Source organism: Podarcis erhardii (assembly GCF_964252035.2).
Source record: "Podarcis erhardii genome assembly, chromosome: 7".
NCBI classification, from domain to species: Eukaryota; Metazoa; Chordata; class Lepidosauria; order Squamata; family Lacertidae; genus Podarcis; species Podarcis erhardii.
Window position 1 is genome coordinate 55,833,341 of NC_138511.1, and position 26,002 is coordinate 55,859,342.

Genomic DNA, 26,002 nt, shown 5'->3' on the forward strand with positions numbered 1-26,002 from the left:
CTGGAGCAATGCCTGTTTATTCCAGTGAGTCCTGAGCAGGTTCCTGGTAGCTTGTTACAACATATCCTTCAGCTTCCAAGGACAGAATCATAACAATCGGGTGTATCAAATATTAATACTCTTCAGAGTTCAGTGGTACCTCTGGTTACAAACGCTTCTAGTTACGAACGCTTCAGGTTACGATAAGGTTACCAGATTTTTTTCAATGAATCCGGGGACACTTTTCAACTTCAATGGATTTTGTATGGGGCCTGATTTGTAAATCCAGGGACTGTCCCTGGGAAACGGGGACGTCTGGTAACCTTACGTTACGAACTCCACTAACCTGGAAGTAGCTGCTCCTGGTTGTGAACTTTGCCCCAGGATGCGAGCAGAAATTGTGCACCAGAGGTGCGCGGGCAGCGGGAGGCCCCATTAGCAAAAGCACGCTTCAGAATAAGAATGGTTTCAGCTTAAGAACGGACCTCCGGAACGAATTAAGTTCATAACCAGAGGTACCACTGTAGACTCATTGAAAGTGATTGACATGACTAACTTAGGCTCATCAATGAGTAGAATTTGGTTGGCTACAGCCCTGTCTACTGCATCAGAACACTTTTTTTCTGTGCATATTACAGAAAAGAAGTAATTTGATATGTGTGACTAATCAGTACTTTTGTATTTTCTTCTTAATGGAATCAGCCTATCATAGGCAGGGTACATTTGTGCTGCAAGCTGCGAAAGGTTAAACGGCTGCTTCCTCTCAGCAGGTAATCCTGGGATCTGTAGTTCTGGGAAGGGAAGAGGTTAGGGGCCTTGAGCAGGCAATTCTCAGTCCCCAATTCACTCTATGGCCACATTCACAGCATAGATTTAAAGCACTGTGATGCCACTTTAAACAATCATGAATTCCGAGAGTTATAATTTGGTAAGGGTGGCTAAGAGTTGTTAGCAAACCCCTATTCCCCTCAGGTTGCAGTTCCCAGAGTGGCTTAAACATCCATCCATCCATCTTCACAGGGAACTCCCAGAATTGTAGCTCTGAGACGGGAATAGGGGTCTCCCTGCAACTCTCAGAACCCTTAACAAACCAAAGCTCCCATAATCATTTGGGGGAAGCCGTGATGGTTTAAAGTAGCATCATACTGCTTTGAACATGTGGTTCAAATGTGGCCTATGAGCAATGTCACTTGCTGTTCAATCCTAAGGCGTACGGATGAGATGCCAAGGTGGTTCCACCACCTTATCCAATCCTCTGCCAGGTTCAAGCAGAAAAATGCTTCACATTGCTATCTTCATCTTTCACCCTTCCTCCCATAAGTCAAGAGTGTGACTAAATATCTCTATAACCTTGTGGGACTGGGAGGGCTTTGGACCCAGCCACCCTCCTGTTGTCCTGCTGACACTGGAGCTCCTATAATGTTTCAATGGGTGTTGCAATTCCAATTACTTTTTTAAGTTAATCTGCCAGTGCACCGCCAATCCTGCCATTACAGAGCCCTGTGCAATCAGGATATGATCGATCACAGCTGTGGGATCCGCCTGCTGTCTTTTAAACTAAGCCTATGCATGATATACAGTCCTCATGAGCCATAATCAGTGAGTGGAAGTCAGGGGTGGGGCCAATGGGTGTGATTCTGCTTTCCTCACCCACATGTTGATTGCACATTCATTTGTCATGCTTCTGTCATCAGATCTGCAATGCTGAAATGCAATTTCTGCTGAGTGATGGAAAGCTAACATCTTCTGAACCTGGAGTCCCAAACAACATTAGTTTTTAAAACATTTATTATAATGCAGGAACAGAAAAGCTGTGCTCCCTTGCCAACTGTTTTTGGACTCCAACCGCATGAGCCCCAGCCAGTACCGCCAACATCAGGGATGCTGGGAGTTGAAGTCCAACGACATTTGGAGGTTACTAGGTTCCCCATCCTTTGGGTAACAACTCCCATCAACATTGCTGGATGGCTGGCATCTGCAGGGTACCAGATTGGTGAAGACTGCTGCAATGCATCACACAGAGAAATGAGCTCATGAGATAATGGTCTGATTCAATCAGGCAGAAAAGGTGTTCTGTTTGTGTCTGATATATTCTTAAAGCAACAATAACATTGGGTTTTAAGTGAGGAAAGAAAGGTCGTAGCAGCTGCATGGCCCATTTCCACTTTCTGGATGACCCCCAAACTTAAAATCTGAGATGAATGAAAGAACGCCACAACCTTAACTCAAGTTCCATGGCAGTGCCTGTTTAATGCTGAACAATCTTATTTAGGAACTTGCTTTGAGTCTCCATTTCCGGTTTGTTTGTTTTTTGCAAATGTTTTGCTGCAATTCAATCTCATCAGTTGTGGGCAGACAAGGCAGCAAACGTCAAACCACTGCATTTATCTCAAAGGTGGGTTGTGCGGGACTGAAAAGAATTTGCAAAGAGTTCATTCAGCACCAGAAGAATACAAATTGGTCCCTGTTTGGGGTGGCTTCTGTACACAGACAACTGGAAGCGTCGTAGAAAAATAAGCCATTTGATACAATGCGCAAAGGCAACCACAGAAGGGTAACGGGGGTGGACAAATGGCAATGCAAAAGCCTGTCAGACAGGATAGGACATGGGATTCATGGGGGGCAGGGGGCGGGGAAGACACTTGGCACGATACCGTCTCCCTTTGGGCAGCTCCCATGTCCTTGATCCCACCAAGGGAGGAGGAGGAGAAGGTCCCCCAGAAAGTCAGATGGTGGACTCCTTCAATGGGCATATTCGAATTGCGTTAAATTGGTCCTTCTGCCAAAGTCCAATCAAAGGCCAGTTCTTCACTGAAGCTTTGTCTCCATTCCGCACGCTTTCCTGCCGAGAGGACATTCCCACAAAACTTCACGACGCTGGGCATGCCGCCCAGCAGTTGACTAATAAAACAAATGAAATTATTATTATCATTATCATTATCATTATTTTGTATGCTGTCTTTTTGCTTCCAGATAGAGAGTTCATGGCTGGCAATGGTGACAGGTAGTTTCAGAGAGATACCACTCGGGCAACGTCGCCCAGGTTAATACTGTCTTGCAAATCCTTAGTGTTTCCACACAAGACTATTAAAAACACTTCTACGTTCACAAAGGAAGGGGGGAAGGGGGGTGTCTTTAGTCCAGGGGCTCTTGCTTTATCCTGATTGTGGTGTTGGGCTGCAGTCTTCTGTCCTCACGACATAGTACATATTCGCTGAACTGAGAGGAATCCACGCCTCCTCCGCAGGATGCCGCCACATTGAAGCCCTTCTGGAACAACCGTTCAAGCACCTGAGGGGGAAAGCACCAGTTAATATTGGAGAAGGCTCCGTATCAAATGTGCTCATGATTCTGAAAGGACCAAGAGAATCCCACTGAACTGAATTGAAAGTACGAGTCCTATATCCACCCGTGGGAGCCAGGACACGCAATGAGGTTAATGGGCGACAGTGCGAAGCTAACGCACAGTTATTTCTTTGCTAAAGTCTCTGTGCCGCCCCACATAGAGGACTTTGCACGTGTCAACTAGGGGTGCATTTCAGGCATGGGGAACATTGCATTCGTTTTCCTGATTAATATGCTAGTGCTTCGGTCCTGTGGTCCTTTCACACCACAGTACTTGGTGTGTTTTGAAATTGTGAATTGTGTTATGATTATTATTTTTTTACTGATACACCAGCAGGTTGAGCTAAATTTCATTCACATCTGTGGGCGTGGGGGGGGGGCACAACAGCAAACCACACTGGATAATATTGCTGCTCCCCCAACTCTTTCCACACAGCCATGTGCTTCTCTTCCCCCATAAAAGCAGCAGGGAGGAAAACTGTATGCTGCTATATGGCCCTAAATTCCATCACTTTACTCCCATGATATTCTGGGTTAAAGGGCCTCCAAGCATATAATTTTTTTAAAGGAATCAAGTAACATGGAAATGAGTGCTAAGCTTGTATTGCTGTGTGAAAGTGCAAATATAATTCAGAAATTAACGGTTAGGGAAACAGTGAGGAAATTGTATAAACTGCCATGTGAATGCAGCCTTAGACTCTGAAAACAGAAAATGGCCAGCCAGCCCAAGGCAAACAGCTGCGATGGCTGAGGCTGATGGGAATTGTGGCCTAAAAGATCCAGGGGGCACCAGGTTGGCAAAGCCTGCTTTAGAGAGCTAGTGACAGTCACAACCAATATTAAATAAGATGGACCAGCAGTCTGACTCAGGGTAAGGATCAAAGCAGAGATGACATAAGGGTGATGTAACGAACACTCTTTTTCTTTCCCCCAAAACAGCAGCCTTGGGTGGGGGATTAGATCAGGGGTGCAGCATGTCCAAAAAGGGGGTTTCTTGCTGCACTGTGGCCCTGATCAAAATTGCCCTGGGTGCTCCCTCTAGACGAGATGGGGCAGTTCACACATTGAAGAGAAGAAGCCTGTGGCTAATAGCAGTTTTGGGGAAGGGGTGAGTTAAGTTGGATGCAACACTCTGCGCAGCTGCTTTTTGAAAGCTCCATGTTTGGAGCTTCCACATCACATCTAATTTCACCCTTAGGAAAGCCCCACATTATACAGTAAAGTTGTCACTGGAGTAAAATGTTAGACGAAGGCGATTTGTAGCTCAACTTTCCCCCTGTGGCTAAAGGTTTGTATTATTACCTAACTTTGAAGAAATTACCTGAATTTCTTCCAAATGCTGTCACTGGCTACAGACTCACAATCTAAGAGACTCGACATAAAAGGAAATAGGAATGGGGTGGGAGGAGGAAAGCAGCCTTGGAGCTCCACTGGCTAATGAGTGGGGTCAGGTTGATCCCCCCATGGCCTTCTACGCACAATGTTTCCTTGTCCAGCCAGACGACAACCCTGTGAAACAGGCCAACTTTAGGAGGAAAGTGATGCTCAGGGATGGAGTCTGACTTATAAATTGATATCCATTTTGTCCACAGCTGAAGACACACTTGAGTTCATGCCTTCTGTATCCAGCCCTACTCACTGGCTTTCCTTTTTCAAAGCCATCTCAGCTTCCTGCAGATGGACGCTATCTGGACTATTTCATTTGTGCGTGTTGCCCTGCAAAGTATTTTGGTCTCGTGGTCCAGAGGTGGTGAAAAGGGCCCCCGAGAGCCAGCTAGACTCTGCATGATACATTTCTGGTCTTTTCAGGATCTCCCAGCATATTATGCAGCGATAATTCTATAACTTATTCCTAAATGACTGCAGCGTGATTAAAGTCTTGCTTACAGCAAACCTCTGCAGAAAAACCCAAATATTAATCAAACAAACAAGCACTCTGCAGGGCAGTTCAGTACATTATGGAGTAAAATACTGGCTGGTAGTGATATTGATGCTACCTCTTAAGGAAAAGCAACGTTGGGGCTTCAGTCATCATAAAATGAGGCCATAACTCATCATTAATATGCTGTGCTAGATGGGGGGAGAAAAAGCAGCAGGCTGTTATGAGCATCTTCTTTACTGGTGTAACCATTCTGGCCGCTAAGGGATTTCCCTACCAAACAGGTTGGGGTATTCAGGGTGTATGTGTCCTGTTAATGTGCCTGTGTTTATATTCCTGCCTGTGCCCTTCAGCCACCTAAAGTCCTCACCGCTAATCTCAACTGGGCAGCCAGTCAGAATAGCTGCTCAGTACTCCACCTCTGGGATGCCACCTGGTTTGTGATATCAACCTGAGCTTTGAAGGGGTTCAAGGACACCTCCATGACCCAGCAGAACTGCAAGCTCCTACTTGCCTCCAAACCGGGTGTTTCCCCCCTGCATCCATGAGAAGAGCCTGCTGGGTCAGGCCAAAGGCCCATCTAGTTCAGGATCCTGTTCTCACAGTGGCCAACCAGGTGCCCCATTGGGAATTCCACAAACAGAACCCCAGCACAATAGCCCTCTCTCCTATTGTGGTCCCCAGTGACTGGTATTCAAAAACATTTCTGCCTCTGACCATGGAGGCAGTAGATATCAATTGTGGCTAGTAGATATCAATAGCCCTCTCCTCCATGGATTCATCTAACCCTCTTTTGGTGGCCATTGCTCCCTCCAGTGGGTCCCATCGTTAAACTATGCACTGAATGAAGAAATATAATACGAAGCGCAAATGTCACTGTTTCAAAGGACAGCCAAGCAAGATGAACATTCTCTGACAGTAAAATGCTACAACAGGCTTATAAACAAATGCTTGGTTCAACAACTTAAGAACAAAGGAGGCAATTCAGTTACTCCAGAATACAAAATTCATAAGCAATGTAGCGACACATGACAAGGGGATTAGCAAATAATACAAGCTGTCATTGTGTCAAAAGTGATACACCTCGTTCCATGCCTCCCCAACTAATATACTAAAGCAGTATGTATACTGCTTAGTATATTTAGCCAATATACTAAAACAGGAAGGCTGGGAACCTTATTGCAGTTGAGGGCTGGGCAATGAAAAATGACCGCTTGCAAGTTTCCAACAGGCATCTGGCTGACCGCTGAGGGAACAGGGTACTGGATTAGATTGGCCATTGGCCTGATCCAGCAGGACTCTTCTTAAATTCATAGGTTCAGTGCTCTCCCCAGAATCCTAGACCTACCGAATCCCCTTACAGAGCACAGATTATATGGTTTGCTTGAGGTGATTATAAATATTTCGGTGAACTCCTCCATCCTTTCCTTTCTCCCTCCTGCTTTCAATTCCAAAGTCTCCGTTTCACTTTCTTTTGATAGGCAACAGACAGGCCTCCTTTCCGCCAGCCACCTGGACTTCCCAAGTCATGCAAGGCAAAGCTGAGCTTTGATCTCTTCTCATGGCTTCTCTTGAACCCTACAAGCATTGACTGGCCCTGGGACAGGCGCACTGTCTTGGTGTTCGAGGAGGCAAACATCAGCCTCGTTCCCCTGACTTCTGCCCTGATCTTGTATCACTTCGCAATGCAAGAACGTGAAAGGACCCGAGGGAGAACGAGCAAAAGGCCTAGAAAGAAAAAATACCCTTTTTTGGGTAAAGATAAAAAAAAATGAAAGGAGGGGTGGGGGGAAGAGATAACAGTGCACCTGCTTAAAGCACCTGGAATGACCATCACAGAGTTTTGGAGAAAATTAGACGTGGCCCACCTTACTACTTGGTACATGCTGGAAAAACTAATGAATAAGCTGAGAGTCCTTAGATGTGAAAGAAGGAAGAATGATTCCATAACTGATTGGTCTGATTTTATTTCATTTGTAAGCAAGAAGGAACATGGCTGAGGACCTCCCCCAACCCCACCGTGGCCTAGGAATGAATCTGGCTGATTCAGCAACTCAGGGCATTTGAATACTTTAATTCATGTTTTGTGACCACAGATGGACGGATATGCTTCTGAATACGAGCTGCTGCAAACCACAGGAGTGGACAGTGCTCTTCTGATTGGGTCTTGCTTGTGGGTTTCCCAGAAGAAGCATCTGGGTGGGCAATGTGAGAACAGGATGCTCAACTGCAGGGGCCTCTTCTTATGTGCCCTTCCCTTGCCACACTTTTAGGCTGCAAGCAACCCAGAGCACGCTTCCCCTTGACGCATGTTTCACTGAAATCAATGGGAGCAATTTCCAAGTTCACAGTGTTCAGAACTGAGACGTCTCCCGTTGTTTCTCTGGGGCTAAACATCTCCAATTCTGCCAGTCTTCCCTCCCGGAAACTGCCTTCAAGACAGATCCCTTTAGAATCATTCTCATAGCTCTCCTCTCCCAATTTGTTCAAAGCCTTCTTGAAGTGTGCTGCTACCCAGAAGGAAACACTCTAAAAGAGATCATCTCTGTGGCGAGCCGAGCATGATTTCCCAAGTTTTGGAAACAGAACATCTCTTGTCATAAACTGGGGGAGGCCTTGGCCTTTTCAACCACAGTGTTATATGGCTGAATTTGCTATCTGTTGTAACGATGCTTATGGTCATTGTGTTTTTGCAAGGAAAAATGGCATTTCTGGTATCTGTGATTTTAAAAGAAAACCTACAATGGGAGGGATGCATGTTGCACCAAAAAAGAAAAAGGGTCCTTTCCAGCCATTAACATTAGCAATGTTCAGGACAATAAGTCATGAATTAGCAACAAAAATGTGAAGCCCTGACCCCATAATTCTTAAGAGCCAGTGTAGTATAGTGGTTAGAATCTCAGACTAGGACCTGGGGTTCAAATTGGACCAGTCACTGCCTCTCAGCATAGCTCACCTCACAGTGTTGTTGTGCAGATTAAATGAGGAGAGCAAGAATTGTGTAAGTCACCTTGCACTCCTTGGAGAAAGAGGTGGAATATAAAACCCTACAGGTTAAGTCTTTTCTAGCATGGAAATACAATTTCTCTGGTTTTGTGTTATGCCATGTCCCCCACGGCAGCCATTTCGTGACTGGCGCCTACAGCACTCTTTCAAAATGTCCCCCTGGTCTAAAACCTGGACCGACCTTTGCTGTGGTAAGTTTACCTCATCAACCTTGTCGCAAAACTTGTTGGTTTTATTCATTTACTTAAAAGCACTTCTATTTTCTGTTATAAAAAAGACGTAAAAATAGGAATTCACAAATAACAAGGTTGAATCTCATTGGCTAGGGAAAGTCTGTGCCAAGAGATATGTCTTCACATGATGTGGGACACAACTGATGGACGCTGCCTCCATCAGAAGGAAGGGCATCCTACAGGGAAGGGCAAATGGCAGAAAATGCCTGCTTTCTAGTTCACTGCCCTGCAATGTTCTGTAAGGCGTGCCTGCCACTTTGCCACTGAAAATAGTCTTTGAAATGCATCACGGGATAATGTAACATATATCCTGAATTATTTTTCAGCTAAAATGGACAGCAAGCTCGCAAGCACCCACTTCTGCGATACCACAATTTGCAACACCTGATGTTTGCAGCAGACAAAATTTGCAGGTGTCGTCGAGAAAGAGTCTATACATAGCAGAGGGTGTTGTGCGTCTTCATTAAACAGAACAGAACAAACTCCATCCTCTGTTCTCGTTCAAGAGCCGTGCATTTTAAAAAGGTTCTACAGGGCTTAACGATTCCATTTTCTGAGAAAGCATTTGTGACTAGGATGTGGGGCGAGTCCTCTCTCTCGAGTTATGAATTCAAGCCTGTCTGGTTACCGCCCCCCCCCCCCAATTAAAAAATGTAAAATGGAGTTCAGAATTAAAGAAGTATCCAGATGCAGAATGTGGACCTTCAGAATTCTAAGCCAGCCTTTGCCAACACCTGGCACCTTCCAGATGTTTTCGACAGCAACTTCTGTCAGCCAAATTGCAAAACGAAACATCTGGAGGGCACTGTGTGGGCAAAGGCTGTCCTGAACCTTGAGGACAGATTGCTGTCACAGTTTCAAATCCCCTGCCTAACCATCAAAATAGGAGTGAATATCAGCAAGCCAGAGATTAACACTGAAGACTGTCGCTGTGGAGGGCTGGGATGTTTGTTAACCTGAAATGAATTTTAAGCCATTTAGATTTAGATGGGGCAGGGAACAACCCCGGGGTATAAAACAACAAGCTCTGCCCTACAACTTGTTGAAGAGAGACATCACTATCATGGTCTAGCCCAAGAGGTTGCCAACCTTTTGGGGAATGTGGGTACAGCTGTAAGCTGGAGAAGCTGTTGTGGGCACCATCCCCACCCACCTATTATATTGCTGCAATAAAACACTTCTTTCTGTGGGGGGAATGGGGCTCTATGGGTGCCAGTGAAGGCTTCTGTGGGTGCCATCTTGGCATTTTCTGCTCTTGCATAAAGGATAACAGACTGGGGAAATAATTTGCCTTGTTTGGGTTGACAAAACCACAATGTTTTTTATTTTATTTTATTTTTTAAAGGCCATAAGCCAGCTTTTTGAACTGCATACTGCTCTTCACCTGGGCCAGGTATTTAGAGCAATAAAATTCCAACCACCCAAAGTGCCACAGTGACATGTTTTGCAACTGACTTCTCTTGGTTTCTCGCTGTAGCCTGAAGCCCATTTGCTCTGCCCAAAACATTCTCTGCCAATGGAGGCCTTTCCACGCTCACTCCCCCTTGCCCGTGCGCCCTGCCAAACATCCTGAGACAGGCAGCTGGATGCTCAATGCTCCCAATGAAAATGCCCTTATTGCTCTGGTCCTCGCTAATGAGTGTCAAACCATCAAGGCTGCACAGTGCCAAGGTCCGCTGTAGGGTAGCCCTCCCATGGGCAAGCTCCCTATTTGGGGCGGGCAGGCGGGCGGGGGGTGGGGGTGGGGGTGGGGGAGAAAGCCACTCAGAGGGGTTTGCCAAATCACAAACTTACATTTCCCGCATCCTACCTATCCGTCTTTCCTTGTTTCATATGTTAATTTTAAAATCTTAAATAAAAAATAAAAAGAAAGGAAAGGGGGAAAAATAACTAACTCAATCAAACCCCCATAAAAACCTTTGAGTATAAAGTGGAACACATTTTGTTTAAAATACTCTGGGCAATTTTTATAGAACATCCTCTTGGAGGGGAAAAAAAGTGCAGAGATCATTTTTTTAAGTCCATCCCGGAGGCTCTATCATTTAATTATGAGCGGGACATAAATTATGCATTTACACATTGTTGCGTTTTCTATAAAGTGGCATGGAGAAGCAGCTCCCCCTCCTTCCTTTCCTCCTTTCCCCTCTTCTTCTTCTTTTTTTGTAGTTTTGGTACACTCTTTTTTCTTCCTAGGGGCACTTTGGAGGGAAGAAAGGACTGCGGGGTATGAGCTGATGAAAAAAAATTAGCATTTGTCAGCCTAACGCCATTATGAGATCAGCATGGTGCTAACACACACAAAAATCTAAATCTCTCTTTCTCTCCCCCACCAACAACTTAGACTTAAGGGAAAAGGGAAAGGGAGAGAGAGGAAAAACGCCCATGATCTCACCAGGCAAAAAATGCCTCCTCCTTCCAGTGACACAGAGGCAATTGGGCAGAAGGGACTCATCTGCTTAGTACTGAACGCAAAAAGAAAATGGTAGAACGGATGAGGCCCATTACCTGCACCGAATTCAACCGACAGTATCCGTTCAAAGGAAACCTAATGACGTGGGTGGGGTCTTGGTTCCAGCCCGCGTTGACCGAGTTGCACATGACGTCCCCTGTCTCTGGGAAGATCTCCTCAATCAATGCCTTCTCTCCGCTCAGTGCAATCCTTTCCCCGAGATCCGGAGTCACCCTTACAACCAAGCAGTCACAGGGCTGGAAGTGCTTCCTTTGTTCCTTCTCCTGTTTCCATCGCTCCAGCTCCTTGATCATCGGCTGCAGCTGGTAGTACTTGGCCTCTTCGTATAAAAGATTAAAATCCTTTTTAAAAAGGAGAGAAAGAGAGCTTATGTATCTCAGCACTTATGGATTTCATATATCTAAATCCACATCTATATCTATACAGTCGTACCTTGGAAGTCAAACTGAATCCGTTCCAGAAGTCAGTTCGACTTCCAAAACATTCGAAAACCAAATCGCGGCTTCTGATTGGCTGCAGGAAGCTCCTGCAGCCAATCAGAAGCTGCGGAAGCCCCGTCAGACGTTCGGATTCCAAAAGAATGTTCGCAAACTGGAACACTCACTTCCGGGTTTCTGCGTTTGGGAGCCAAAACGTCAGAGTACCAGGGTGTTCAGGATCCAAGGTATGGCTGTATCCATATCTATACACATGGGTAGGCAAACTAAGTCCCGGGGGCCAGATCCGGCCCAATCGCCTTCTAAATCTGGCCCACAGATGGTCCAGGAATCAGTGTGTTTTTACATGAGTAGAATGTGTCATTTTATTTAAAATGCATCTCTGGTTATTTGCGGGGCATAGGAATTTGTTCATTCCCCACCCCCCAAAAAATATAGTCCGGCCTCCCACAAGGTCTGAGGGGCAGTGGACCTGCCCCCTGCTGAAAAAGTTTGCTGACCCCGTCCATACACATAATCTGTCTGTGAAGAGGAAATTATGCATGTAATCTCCAATGGGCTTTGGGGAATGTGCATATCTCAACTGAATTTTGTACATTCTCTGGTCAATGTGCACAGTCTCCCAAAAAATGCCTTCCCTCCATCTCTAGTTCAGAACTGTGCAATCTGCATCCTGCAGGCTGCTTCTGTCCACTTCCTGATCTTACGGGGATCACAATACCCTCTTCACAGATCAGCCAAGCAGCGAGAAGAAGGGGCGGTTTTTCCAGAAAACGTTATTTTCTGGCAGTCCAGCCTTTTCCCACCACTCTCAGTTGTTCCTCAGTCAGCTGAGCAGCACAAGGGGGACTGCAGGGAGAAGAAAAATGTGACCCGTCCCATCCTACAAACCTGACAGAAACGGCCCCCCTCCACCATGCTGCTAGTAAACTGAGGTAAAAGCTCAATCACAGCATGGAATCCGTCATTGTGGGGATTTTAGTGGAAGGAAAAGTTCACCAGGAAGGGTTACCCACACAGGAAAAAGTAAAGGGAAATGCATCGTTTCCACCAGGGAGGAAATTGCCACTGCCTCCTTCTTGTGCTCCAAGGGAAGTACCTGGGCCTTGAGGTGGAGGAGAGGATTGAGGTAAGCACAGCCCTGCTTGAAACAGCCTGCCTGAGGGCTATCCTTGCCCCATGCCTTTCTGTAACCATTTGAGATGGATGGTGCCCCTGCCTGAATGCATACCACAGCTCTGAAAACCATGGAAATGGGAGGACCTTAAGGGTAGCAGAAATAACAGTGCTTAATAAAGACTATTCCAATGAAACACACTGGATGTCTGAAGCCAACAAGCTGGCTGCTCAGTTCACGTCAACATGTGGAATTCAGGATCTAGACTCCAAACCCAGCCACCCTAAGCCCCCTTAGTTCCCCCTTGCCTGCCTGCATCTTTCCTGGCAACAACACACAGCTCCCTAATAGTCTCCTGTTCAATTTGCACCTTGGCTTCTCCTTTCAAAAACTCTAAGTTTCCACAATCTCTTGTGTCCTCAGGCCCCTTCCTAAATTGCCCCACTCTACTGAGCCACCCTTTCTCTTGACCAACTTCCCCAGCACTCCTCTCTCCTTCCCTCAACAACATACACACCCCTCTCTTGACCATAAGTACTGTACTTCCTTGCCTCTGAGAGCCATCCTTTCGATTCCTTGGGTCCCAGGGGAACCTCTTTTCAGTTCTGTGCTTATAAAATATTTCAATCCCAACCAAACTGGTAACTCTCCTTTCCTCACAGAAGATGGACAACAATCATTCCCTGAACAACTGATGATTTCACGTCACAGTCTTCACTGCTACAAGCACAATTCAATACAGTTTCTCTCAAGATCTTTTTACAATCCCCCTAAGGGAAGATGTTACTATGACCTTAACGTTGGGGGCTGAGGCTGGGGGAAAGGGAAGCTGCTGAAAGGAGGTTCATCGTAGAGGTGTGATTTGAAACTTCCTGGTTCTTAGCTGTGTGTGTTTTGGTTACTATGCTAAATGAACTCTCATGGAAAAAGAACACTCATCCACCCATGGAAATCTGGCAAGCAAGCTGACTGAAAGAAAAAAAAAAAGCCATCCTTTGGAATTCCCCACTACAGGACAGTGTTCAGGCAAAGCATTTCACAATGTTCCTCAAATACTTGGCAGCCAGCCCTACGGCACGACAAGAACTTGAATGGAGCTTGACTTAACCACACCCACAGAGTACAGGAAGTCTCATCTTAATATCTACAATGATAAGAGTCAGTTGCAAAGCCAAAGATCTCACTGGGGCTCACTGGGCCTTCTTTTAACCCCTCCAGAAGTTTTGGACTGCAACTCTTATCATTAGTCCAATGTAGCATCCAATTTCCTTTTGAGTGGGTTGAGAGAAGCCTGCTTTAAGTTAGCAGAAGCCTGTCTTAAAACTTGGCTTTTCCTTCATTCTCTGGGGGGAAGAAAAATATGCAAATTATTTCTGGTGGCTTTTCTTTTTGCATCAGATATATTACATTCTGGGATCCTGTTAAGACCCTGCCAGTCTTAAGGTCCTGGTAGAAAATGAGAAGGAAGGAAGGTTCTGCACTTAGGCAGGAAGAACCAGCTGCACAAATATAAGATGGGAGACATCTGGCTTACTAGTAGTACAGGTGAAAGGATCTAGGGGTCTTGGTGGATCACCAGCTTAGCATGAGTCAACAGTGTGATGCAGAAGCAAAAAATGCTAATGCTATTCTAGGCTACATCAACAGAAGTATAGTGTCCAGATCAAGGGAATCCATAGTACCACTCTATTCTGCCTTGGTCAGACCATACATGGAATACTGTGTCCTGTTCTGAGTTATCACAATTTAATAAGGATATTGACAAGCTGGAAAATCAGAGGATGGCAACCAGGATGATCAAGGGTCTGGAAACCAAGCCTAATGAGGAGTGGTTGAAGGAGCTGGGTATGTTTCGTCTGGAAAAGAGGAGACTGAGAAGAGATATGACAGCCATGGAAGAGGGAGCAAGCTTGTTTTCTCCTGCTCTGGAGGGCAGGACTCGAACCAATGAAAAGAAAGGAGATACCAACTAAACATCAGGAAGAACTTTCTGATAGTAAGAGATTTTGACAGTGGAACAGTCTCCCTCAGGAGGCTGTGGACTCTCCTTCACTGGAGGTTTTAAAGCAGAGGTTGACTGGCCATCTGTCATGGAAGCTTTAGCTGAGATTCCTGCATTGCAGGGGGTTGGACCTTGGGGTCCCGTCCCAACTCTACAATTCTATGACTTTCTCATTTTGATCTTTTTCAACATTCCTTTTGAGAACATATAGATGCTTTCCTTGAAGGTGGTGTTTCTTGGTTGAATAGCCTGCCAATTCATGCCCACCCCCACAAACCCCTTCAGTATACCTTCAAAAGTTTTCACTTACTGATCGCGCAAAAGAGTTGCATCCTCTCCCAGTAATGCAAAGTTTTCAAAGCTGCTCCCAATTTGTTTCTGGCCCCTTTTCAAAGAACTTGCTTTGACCCACAGAGACCTTGGTTCCTGAAGGATTCCCTTTCTCCATATGTACCTAGCTGTAGCTAGGTCCTTTGAGCAGACCCTTCTTCAAATGCCCCATTACTCTGAGGTTTGAAGGATGGTGGGGTGGGACAGAGGGCCTGGAACTTTACACCCTCCCTTGAGGAGCCCCACATTCCCTAGTGACGGGCCCATTGAAGACCAGTTGCCTAATGCCACACCCACTGTTCAGAAAAGGAGCCGGATGCCTGATTATCACACCAGTGACTTTTAATTTTGTCCTTTCACCCAAGAGAAGGGCCTTTTGTCCATGTTGACAGGGCAGCTCCCAAAACAGCCTTGAAAGGCAGGTGTGAGATTTTGTTCCCAGCCTTGCTGCACCCGGGAGTTTGCTAACACCCCTGCTAATCTGATGCTGCTCATCTGATACAGGCATGATTTCACTCCCACTTTGTTCTGATGACTTAGGGCAGAAAATGACAGACTCCAGCCTGGAAAAGTGCTGACATGGAAAGAAATGGCAAGGAAACCTGAAGCACCTTCTTTGCAGCTCTCTGCAAGGGGCAAATGGCAACCCACAGACTCCATCGACTAACAGAGTCCAGCTGGCTGAGATGTGTTCAGTGGCTGCTAACATTAACAATTCTCTGGTTCAGGAGTCTGCATACGAGGCATACATTCACAGAAGCCTCTGCTTGGCTGTAGTAGCTCTATCAGCTGCTACAGGCATCCGGAGCCCCTCCATTCCAGCCTTCTCAGCAGTGCCAATGGTGCTCCCCTGAATATGGCTCTTGGCCGAGAGATGTTCTTGCTTTACACCTTCCTGTGTTTAGCACGAAGGTCTGTGCAGGGTTTCTTAGTTCAACTAAGGAACCCTGCAAAGATATTCCTTCACACTCAACAGGCACAAATATCAAGGCACCTGGAGACCTTGGCTGCCACCCCCCCTGCCCCAAATTTAAGCCCTCTCATGTACAGATGAAAACCTGAATGGATCTTGTGTAAGAAACAGAGCCCAGGCTTGCACCATCAGTTACATTAAAAATGACTGAATCTTGAATACAAGAGGGTGGCCAGGCAGATTTGGCCACTGTAATATGCAGTCACCAGCCCTTAGCATGGGCTATGGGACTCCTGTGGCTCTAGGTTGCTCTTGGGATTGGGCTATCTGCCCAGAGACATCCCTGTTCAGGAGGCTAAGAAAAACAGCTGCTTTGAGCAATAGATAATGGGGGCTACTAAGGGTGGTCCAATTGGGCTGGATGCACCAGTATGTTCTCTGAAATGAATGGAAGCCCCACAAGAGTATGGCAGCCCCATATTCATTTGTCTTGGGACTCCTAGGATGTCCATGTGTGAGGGCAAATGTACCTGGAGGCATCATGCAATCTCTACAGGGAAGCTGTTGTTCTGTGGGCATTTGTAGGTCCGGGACAGACCTTCTTCTTCAGAGTAGACATTATCAATTGGGGTGGGGGATCAGCCTGGATGAAACCCTGGGTCCCTTCCAAACCTGCAATCCTGTATCTCTGAGGCTAGAATGTATAAGAGGGAACCTGTTGGACTGGTCAAACCCGTCTATTTCTTCATGCAGTGAATAGCTAAACTATGGAACTCATTTCCCCCAGGAGGCAGCGATGGCCACCAACCTAGATGGCATTAAAAGAGGATTAGACAAATTCATGGAGAAGGCTATCAGTGGCTACCCCCTATGATGGCTATGCTCTGCCTCCACAGTTGGAGGCAGCAATGCTTCTGAATACCAGTTGCTGGAAACCACAGGAAAGGAGAGTGCTCTTGCGCTCCAGTCCTAATTGTAGGTTTCCCACAGTCATCTAATTGGTCACTGTGAGAACAGGATGCTAGACTAGATGGGCCGTTGGCCTGATCCAGCAGGCTCTTCTTATGTCAAGCTAAGTACCCAACTTCTGCATCTTAAGTGAGTTCTCTTGTCAGAGAAATAAAGGGTTGGGCCTTCCCCACCCGGCTGGCCTGTAGAAGAACAATAGCTAGATAAGTTGTTGTGTGTGAGAGTAGAAAGCTGGATGCTGGAGGCACAGAGACATGTCCTGCTCTGTGGTAGGCCTAAGCTGAGCTTTGGGGCTTCTCTGGAAATCAAATGGAGAAGCAAGATCTGTTGGGATTTCAATGATGTCAGCCTCTCCATCCAATGCATAGGTTATATATATATGTGGGAATAAAACCATGCATCCTAAAGAAACCACAGTCTCCACTGACCTTCGTTCCAAGGAAACCAACCCCTGGGGAAAGTGCTTGGAACTCCTGGAGCCTCTTACAACTTGGTGGTTGGGATGGCACTTAACAATACTCTTTCTGCACAGGCAGGCAGGTACTTGTGCCTGGGTCTCAGAACATATAGAGTGACTGACACATGTTAGGTGAATTGCAGGGGGTGGGGGACAGAGGAAGCCTGTAGAGTCAAGCCTGAATCCCATACCTTCTGCTTGCTACATGAAACAACTTTGCACTCCTCTGACTCAATGGAGTGACAGCAGTGAGCGACAGGAAGGACCCCTGAGCCAGTAATTGCTGCTGTATTTACAATTCACAAGCCCATGAAAACTGTATTAGGTATTAGGAAAAGGTGCTCTCAAGGGGCGGGGGGAGACTGTCAAAGGTAGAGCACTTTCAAGTCTCATCTTATTAGCAACTGGAACTGTAGTTAATATTCACTGTAAACACACCAGTCAGATGCGATAATAGAGACTCGCTAGCTAGGAACACATATGCAGCTGCCTCCGTAGCTCAGCCTGAAAGCAACACTTAAAAACTGCAATCCTCAGAGGCAGAAATTCTCAAAGTATATATTTGGAAGCGGTCCTGCCGAAATCTGAGGATCGACAACTTCCTGTGTGGTTTGCACCGTTCTGCCTCCCAGCCAGCACAAAAATACTTCTGCAGCCCTCTGGTCTCAGCGTTTTTTAATTCTTTCCTGTACTTCTAAGTACAGGCAGATTTCTAAAATAGAGCCAGTGTGGTGTAGTGGTTAGAGTGCCAGACTAGGATCTTGGAGACCAGGGTTCAAATCCCCATTCGGCTATGAAGGTCACAGGGTGACCTTGGGGGGCAGTCACCACTTCTCAGCCTAAACTACCTCACAGGATTGTGGTGAGGATTAATTGAGGTGTGGGCTTGATGAAGCATGTAAGGCACCTTGGACTCCTTGGAGGAAAAGGTGGGATATGAATGCAACAAACAAACAAACAAACTCATATGGATCATCGGAGCCATGGGGAACCAGCACATAACTGTGCAGCTTGGCTCTCTGCCTGAGGCAACCCAATTCTGTGTTGGAGACAGGTGACTTCCAAAGCAATGAAAAATAGCCGAGTTTTTTCTTATGGGGAGGGGGGACTTATCTGCCTTTGGAAGTCCCACACTCACCTTCCTCTCCCTCCCTTTCAGCAACCTCAGCTCCTCCGATTCCCCACAAAGCCCCTCCTCTGTAAAAGCCCCTTACCCATCTGGGCTGGTGGTGGGAGCAGCAGGAGCAGCTCTCAGGTCACTCTGCAGTTAAGAGGCAAGGAGGAAGGTCTCTCATTCTCCCCCTCCCCCAGTGTTCTTGGGAAAGCTGTCCAGAGTGCTGGAGGGGAAGTATCATTGGCCTGACTAGCTGGATATAAACTTTCCACCACTTCTGAGGTATAACCGCATGTGCTCTTTTTGTATTGTTTAACTCTCTAATGTTTCAGAAACTACTGGCTGCCAATTAGCTACTGGGCTGGATTCAAAGTGCTGGCATAGACTGAGACCTTGATGCCTCAACAATTGCCTCACTCCTTATATATCCAATGCATAACTGCTTTCTGCATGATCCTACTGCAGATACCATCTCTCTAGGACAGTGGTTCTCAAAGGGTGCTGTATGTCACATTGGTGGGGCAGGAAGAATCAAGGACAATCAAGGAAACATTTAAACATTTCAGTGTAGCATAGCGTAGCATAAGATAGTATAGTATCAAAAGAAAAAAAATTATTTGCAGAATATGGATTTTCAAAATGAGAGCAAGAACATCAAGTAATACTGAGGACAATCCTAGTTGTGATCCAGAATTGCCGTTCAATAGAGTGCTGGAGAAGACTCGTTTAATTCAACACCAGTAGCAGGCCCAAGCAAACCTCCAAAAAAAAAAAAGTTGGTCGACAATATGTGGAGAGCTATCTGAGTCTCAGTTTCACATGAAAATGTCCCTCAGCCTATGTGTTTGATCTGTGGTGAGAAGCTTTCCAATTCCAATATGGCTCCAAACAATATGAAAATACACTTGTTGTTAAAACATGGAAATCTGGCAAATATTTCATCAATAGTTTGAAAGGCCTTTGGAACAGCAGAAATGCCAACGACCATATTATTATTATTATTTAAAAATGAGTAAAAGTCTCAGATAAGATGTAAATTGTATCTTACCAAGTGGCTGACTTGATTGCTCAACAGACAAAACTACATAACAGTAATAGCTGAAAAACTGATTAAGCCTGCCTGCAGCTTGATTGTGGAAAAAAATTGCTTGGTGATGATGCTGAATAACAAGCTATGGAAATTCCTTTTGTCTGACGAGACAATTTGCAGAAGAAAAGTTGATATGTCAGCTAATATTGAGAAGTGTGTTTCCAAAAGTATGAGGAATTCTGAATTTGCCATTCAAGTTTATGAATCTACTGGCACAATTGGAAAAGCACAATTGCTTGCCTCTGTCAGATTCATTCACAATGATGAAATAATTACACAGTTCCTGCTTTGCAATGAGCTAGCAAAACATACCAGAGGACAATATATTTTCCAACCCTTGTCTGAGTATTTGGGGGAAAGAAAAAAAAGATTTCATGGGATTCTTGTACTGGAATTTGTATGGATGGAGCACTGTGTGTGACAGGGAATGTGAGAGGCTTGGTGGCACTTGTCAAACAGAAAAATCCAGATGTAGTATCAATTCACTGGTTTTTTTTTAACACAGAGAGGCATTAATCACCAAGACCTTTCTAGCTGATTTGAAGTTGGTTCTAGATCAGGCTATGCACCTTCTGAATTCCATCAAGGTAAAACCACTAAAAAAAGGTACTATGTGGCCAACTTCTGGTGCTTCTTCTTAATTGTTGTTAGATCCTGATAAATAAGCTAAAAATGAGGAAATAAAATTGGCTTAAAAAAACTGATCCTGCCTGGGGCTTTGACAATCCATTTCCCTTTCTGGTATCTATGACAACTAGTGGGCCTGTTTCTTAAGCTGTTGCATCTGCAGCCTAGCATCCGACAAGCACCTTAAAGAACAGAAAGGGCACCCTCTGCCAGAGCATGCAAGTTCCTGTTGCTCCAACAACATCAGACCCAAGGAAACCGAACATAAGTCTTGGCAAAGCAGTCCCTTTTAGAATAACACCAACAACATCTGGGTCATGTGCAGACAAAACCCCCACAGTTTCCTAACTATTTGGAACTGTATTCCTAACACAGTTTGGAAACCCTGTTCTAATCTGGTTTACAGCTAATTATGGCTAACCTAAACATTGGTGCATACCCAAGTAAACCACAGTTAGTTCCCAAAACTGAAAGGGATGGAAAGGGGAGGAGACCACAGACCCATGCAGGCAGCGTTTTTCCAGCCTCAGCATAGTGGGGGAAAGTACACCAGAGAATACAAACTCACTCTGAAATAAATGGCATAATAAGAGAACAAACTGATTACAGGTTTCTGGCCTGTCTTACCTTAAAGTCTTCTGGGAGCAGCAGTTTCGACGTTCTTAAGAAGCTTAAGATGTATCTGAAAATTTCACCATCTCGATCAATGAAATAATGTTGTTTTAAACTGTCCAACACAATAGGTTCCGTGCCATTAAACAGACGGCTTATTCTGGGAGGGGGAGAAAAAGGAAAAGGGGTGGGCACAAAATGGGAGTAGAAGGTCACACGATCTTGCGAGAATCACAGAATCTTAAGACAGTAGTTTAGCAGATCTGTTGCTGAATCTCAGAAGGCTCTTTTATGGTCACCTGGCCCACCCTTTGCCATCAGGGTTCCTTTCAGGTATTTTGGATGCTGGACCTGATGAGAAATATAGTCCAAAATGCCTGAGGGGCACTAGGCTGGCCAAGGGTGGCTTAGTCCAACCTCAAACTCCAAGACAGGAGATGACAGAAATGCACAGTAAACTGTGTATAGCACATTCCCCCATTTAACCAACACTATCTTTATTATGGTGAGTTCATTATTAGCATAACCCCAAAGATTAACCCAAATTTCCCACAAGGGGAATGCCGCCCACCACCCACAAAATTATGATTATTATTTTTAGTAATAGTATGCTCTGGCGGGAAGGTAAGCAGCGTTTCCATGCACTGCTCTGGTTTCGCCAGAAGTGGCTTAGTCATGCTGGCCACATGACCTGGAAGCTGCCTGTGGACAAATGCCGGCTCCTTCAGCCAGTAAAGTGAGATGAGCGCCACAACTCCAGAGTCGTCCATAACTGGACTTAATGGTCAGGGGTCCCTTAGCTTGACCTAGTAGTGGTAGTAAGATCACAGGGCAATTCACAATATAAAAATACAAATTAAAACCATAAAATATTATATTAAAAAAACAACCAATACCCCCCCTTCCACAGACACATTTAAAACACCACAGAATATTAATCAGCCAAATGCCTGGTTGAAGAGAAATGTTTTTGCCTGGTGCCTAAAGATATGTAATGAAGGTTCCAGGAGAGCCTTTCTGGGGAAAGCATTCCACAAATGGGGAGCCACTGCAGAAAAGGCCTGCCACCCTCCAGACCTCTCGTGAGAAAGGCACCCAAAGAAGAGCCTCAGCTGATGATCACAGTGTCTGGGTCAATTCATATGGAGAGAGGCGGTCCTTGAGGTATTGAGGTCCTGAGCTGTTTAAGGCTTCATAGGTAAAAACCAGCACTTTGAATTAGGCCCAGAAGCTAACTGGCAGCCGGTACAGTTGGGTCAGGATCAGCACAATATGCTCAAACTGTCATGTCCCGGTGAACAACCTGGCTGCCGAATTCTGCACCACAGTCATGACCCAGGCAGCCCCAAAGTATTCCCTTTTGCAAAAGCACACCCTCAAAGAATCTGGCATCCTCTCCTGTCAGTCGCGCTGTTGCAAAGCGTGCTTTGAATCCTAAAAAGAGCCCTCTTCTCAGACTACACTGCCTTCCTTGCAGAAGGAATCCCTCTAGCTCCTTCTCTTTCCCCTCCTAATTTGTTTGCATCTCTCAGGAACCACAAAGGTCCCACCAGAATCGCTAGGGTTTGGGTGTGATTTTTCCACTCGGGTAGTTTGGGGACAGGCAGCTGCCTGCCTCCCTGCATGGCCCAGATCGGAAAAGGCTCTTTTTGATGTTGCGCTGGTCTCCCACTTCATGTATAATTTTCTTTCCACTATCGCTCCTAAATCTGGTGTTTCCAGTTCCTTCTAATTTAGTAATCATCTGCAGATTTCATTAGTGTGCCATCTACTCTCTTCTGGATTAATTACAGAGATAGCTGAAGTTGCTGGAGCTCACACAATTCCCTGCTGAACGCCAACGGAAGGTCCCACCCTTCTCTGGAACCCACCCTTTGTGGCTGGTCACTCCCTGTCTTGTTTACGGATCCACCACCCCAGAACCGAGGCAGGTGAAACATACTTGGAATCGTTTGGCATTTGAATTAATTAGGTACTTGTCCAATATGTATTTGTAAATCCCAGTGCACAGTCTGTTTCTCTCCTGCTCCCCTTCCCTCTCCTCACCACCACAACCACTAAGCCACAGCTATTATGAAACGGGATCAAATAAAGCAACTCAGTTTAGGAATACAGGTAGTGACTATTTTGTTCCTAATTGATGTGTGACCGCAAATGCATAGGTACTTTTGGACCTGGAAGAGGGCAGAACGGGGCAGGCTTATGTGCATGGTAGCCAGGGGCAGAACCCGCACAGAAAATGTTTGCTGCCTGTATAGAATGTCAGGCACATTCACATGCTACACGGAACACAGGTACGAGTTCGCCCAGCTCAGAATTGTGGTTCTCCAGAATCCCAGATGAGATTCTCTCCCAGCCCTACCTGAAGATGTCGGGGATTGAACCTGGAAGGTTCTGCATACAAAGCGGTTGCTCTGCCACTGAGCTACAGCCCTTCCGCAGCTCGCGGCAATTTCTCTTCTTACACAAGCCGGCGTCAGCAATTGCTATGGCACCCTGGAATGTGGGCAGCTCCACACTTGGCAAGGCGGCCTTCCGTCACAACAGCTTGTGTGGATGGCTTGCCCGTGACTTGCACTCACAACCCCGGGAACGTTGGAGTTCCCAGCATGCGCAAGCAGGTTTCAAGACGAGGAGAATGTCACCAGTGCTTGATGTGCTGCCTATGGAGAATGTTTCTGGAGCCATCCTTATTTTCTCAAGATCGTTTGCTTTCTGTCTGATTCTCAGCTCAGGGGAAGCCCTTAGGCCATAGGTCTATTGCTCTGCTGACTTGGGATGACATTGTCAAAACCAAACCAAACCAAACCAAACCAAACCAAACCAAACCAAACCGCATTATTTTTTAGGTAAAGAACTTAACCAACAAATGATCTTCACATTCAGAAATATGCGAGAAGTACGGTACCTATTTTTTGCAATATAAGACTTTTTCCCTCCTAAAAAGTAAGGGGAAATGTGTGTGCGTCTTATGGAGCGAATGCAGGCTGCACAGCTATCCCAGAAGCCAGAACAACAAGAGGGATTGCTGCTTTCACTGCGCAACAATTCCTCTTGCTGTTTTGGCTTCTGAGATTCAGAATATTTTTTTTCTTGTTTTCCTCCTCCAAAAACTAGGTGCGTCTTGTGGTCTGGTGCGTCTTATAGAGTGAAAAATACGGTACTCTGCATCCCCAAAGACTCTTCTCTGTTGTTTTAGCAACTTGAAGACAGAACTCCAGCCTCCTCTTAGATCAGTGGTTCTCAAGGGGTGTGGCAAGAGAGGATGGCAAGCGTGGAGGGAAGATTCAAAGACAATCAAAGAAACATTTAAACATTTCAGTGTAGAACCTCATACCTTGCACTGAATTTATATACATACGTAAAGGTATGTATGTCAGAGGCTCGTTTATAATTATATTTTGAGTGTGATTCATGTCCATTGTTTTCTACTTTCTATGTTATAAATCAAGCAACTACTATGAGTTGTTGCTTTTTGTTTTCCAATGTATTTCTTACCAATAATAAAAAAAAGTGTGGTGCAAGTAACTCTTTATTTTGAAAGTGTAGCCCAGAGAAAAAAGTTTGAGAACCACTGCCTTAGAGCTTGGGAGTCAGGAAAGGGTTAACTGCATCTGGGCACTCTGTGCATGACTGGAACTGGAATTCCACTGACTCTTTCTTCCTTTTGGTTAAAACTGGAATCAATTAGTGGGGGATACACTGATAAGACTTGTGCTCAATCTTGTACTGAATTAATTGAGCAATGCTGTAGCTTTCAAGAACATTTACAGTAGTGATGAAAGTAGATTAGATGTTTGCTGGGACTCCCATAAAGTTACGACTTTAATTATGAATGTGGGCGAGCTGTTTTGCTGGTGTTCTGTGCCTGCCTTTTCCTGCCTCCTTTTGCCATGCATCTCCACATGTTTCCTTCCTCCTGATTTTTCTTCAAGGCAACCTACCGACTGACTGCACACAGCCTGAAATGGGGCAAGGCCAGTGTTGTTGTTTTTTCTGGAAATAAAGGTGGGGGAAACTCACCATCAAGTTTGTTTGTTTGTTTGTTTATTGTGGGCCCATATTTATATCTGTTCTAGCTCCCCAGACAAAATAATAATAATTATTATTTAATTAAAAAGGGTAAAGGAACTCAGTTCTGTCGAACTCCTTCCCCCCCAAAACCATGGCCAAAGACACTCTGAAAGTGACAATATTTACCTTCTGCAAGGACTAATGGCTGAAAGCTTTCCAGTCAATTCATTATTGGGTGGACAGGAAACTTATTTTTTTACTTAGTTATTTTCTTACGTTTTCTTACACTTTCCTACCTTTCTTCCAGTATGGACCCCAGGGGGTTCTCAGGCAGTCTCCCACCCAGGCACTGACCACATCCAGACCTGCTTAGCTAGAACTGAGTAAAACAAAAGTATTCTGTCTAATTATTTCTAAATTATTATTATTATTAGTCCTGCCTTTTAGGGCCGAGCTCTCACCTGGTGACTTTCAAAGTAAATTAGGATTAAGAACATTGCAATCAAAATAATCTCAAAACACAGAAGAACCAGAAGAAAAAAAAAATCAAGCCAAAGCTTGGCAGTGGAACAAGAAAGTTAGGGTTGATCGAAACACAACCTAAGTAGAAATGAAGCCCACCGCAAAGATGGAAGGGGAACTCTAACAATACAGCACCACCACTGAGAATGCCCTGCCCCAGATCCCTGCTTACTCAGTATTAAAGCCACGGATGCCCAGAAATTCCATGCAGGTGAGCTCAATCATCCTCACTTCAACCCCCATATCTGTGATCAGTTATTTCCAAAAACCTTTAACGATCCTCAGTTACAAGTTAGTAGGCATAGATAGTCCTTTCCTCCATGAATTTGTTCCATCCTCTTAAACCCATTCAAGCTGGTGTCTATTAATGCCTCCTGCGGGAGTGAGTTCCATAGTTTAACTGTGCACTGAGTGAAAAAAAGAGAACCTTTCCTGTCCTGAAACAGAAACATTTCCTCATGGGGCAGTTGCCCCCACCCACTTGATCATGTTGGTTGCCCTTTTTTCAACCTTTTCCAGTCCTGCAGTATCTGCTTGGAGGTGAGGTGATCAGAAGCTAATTCCCAAAAACTCACCCACCCTGCGTCCCCCAAGAACATCTAAAGGTGCTGACCTTTAAAGCCCTAAACGGCCTCGGTCCAGTATACCTGAAGGAGCGTCTCCACCCCCATCATTCTGCCCGGACGCTGAGGTCCAGCGCCGAGGGCCTTCTGGTGGTTCCCTCATTGCGAGAAGCAAAGCTACAGGGAACCAGGCAGAGGGCCTTCTCGGTAGTGGCGCCCGCCCTGTGGAACGCCCTTCCAGCAGATGTCAAAGTGATAAACAACTACCTGACATTCAGAAGACATCTTAAGGCAGCCCTTTTCAGGGAAGTTTTTAATCTGTG

At 45.5% G+C, this 26,002-nt stretch overlaps 1 protein-coding gene across 5 annotated transcripts in view; it reads right to left on the reverse strand.

Annotated features, from left to right (window-relative positions):
* Nucleotides 1-2,204: 2,204 nt before the first annotated feature.
* KCTD15 (potassium channel tetramerization domain containing 15) overlaps nucleotides 2,205-26,002 on the reverse strand; it is a 70,399-nt gene continuing 46,601 nt past the window's right edge. For all 5 annotated transcript variants that reach the window (XM_081872213.1, XM_081872212.1, XM_081872214.1 and 2 more), the window contains exons 3-5: nucleotides 20,596-20,740; nucleotides 10,948-11,253; nucleotides 2,205-3,270 (exon numbers count right to left, since the gene is read on the reverse strand). In XM_081872213.1, coding sequence (XP_081728339.1) covers nucleotides 3,115-3,270; nucleotides 10,948-11,253; nucleotides 20,596-20,740 — 607 coding nt within the window. In that variant the 3' untranslated portion in view covers nucleotides 2,205-3,114. The remainder of the gene's footprint in view (nucleotides 3,271-10,947; nucleotides 11,254-20,595; nucleotides 20,741-26,002) is intronic.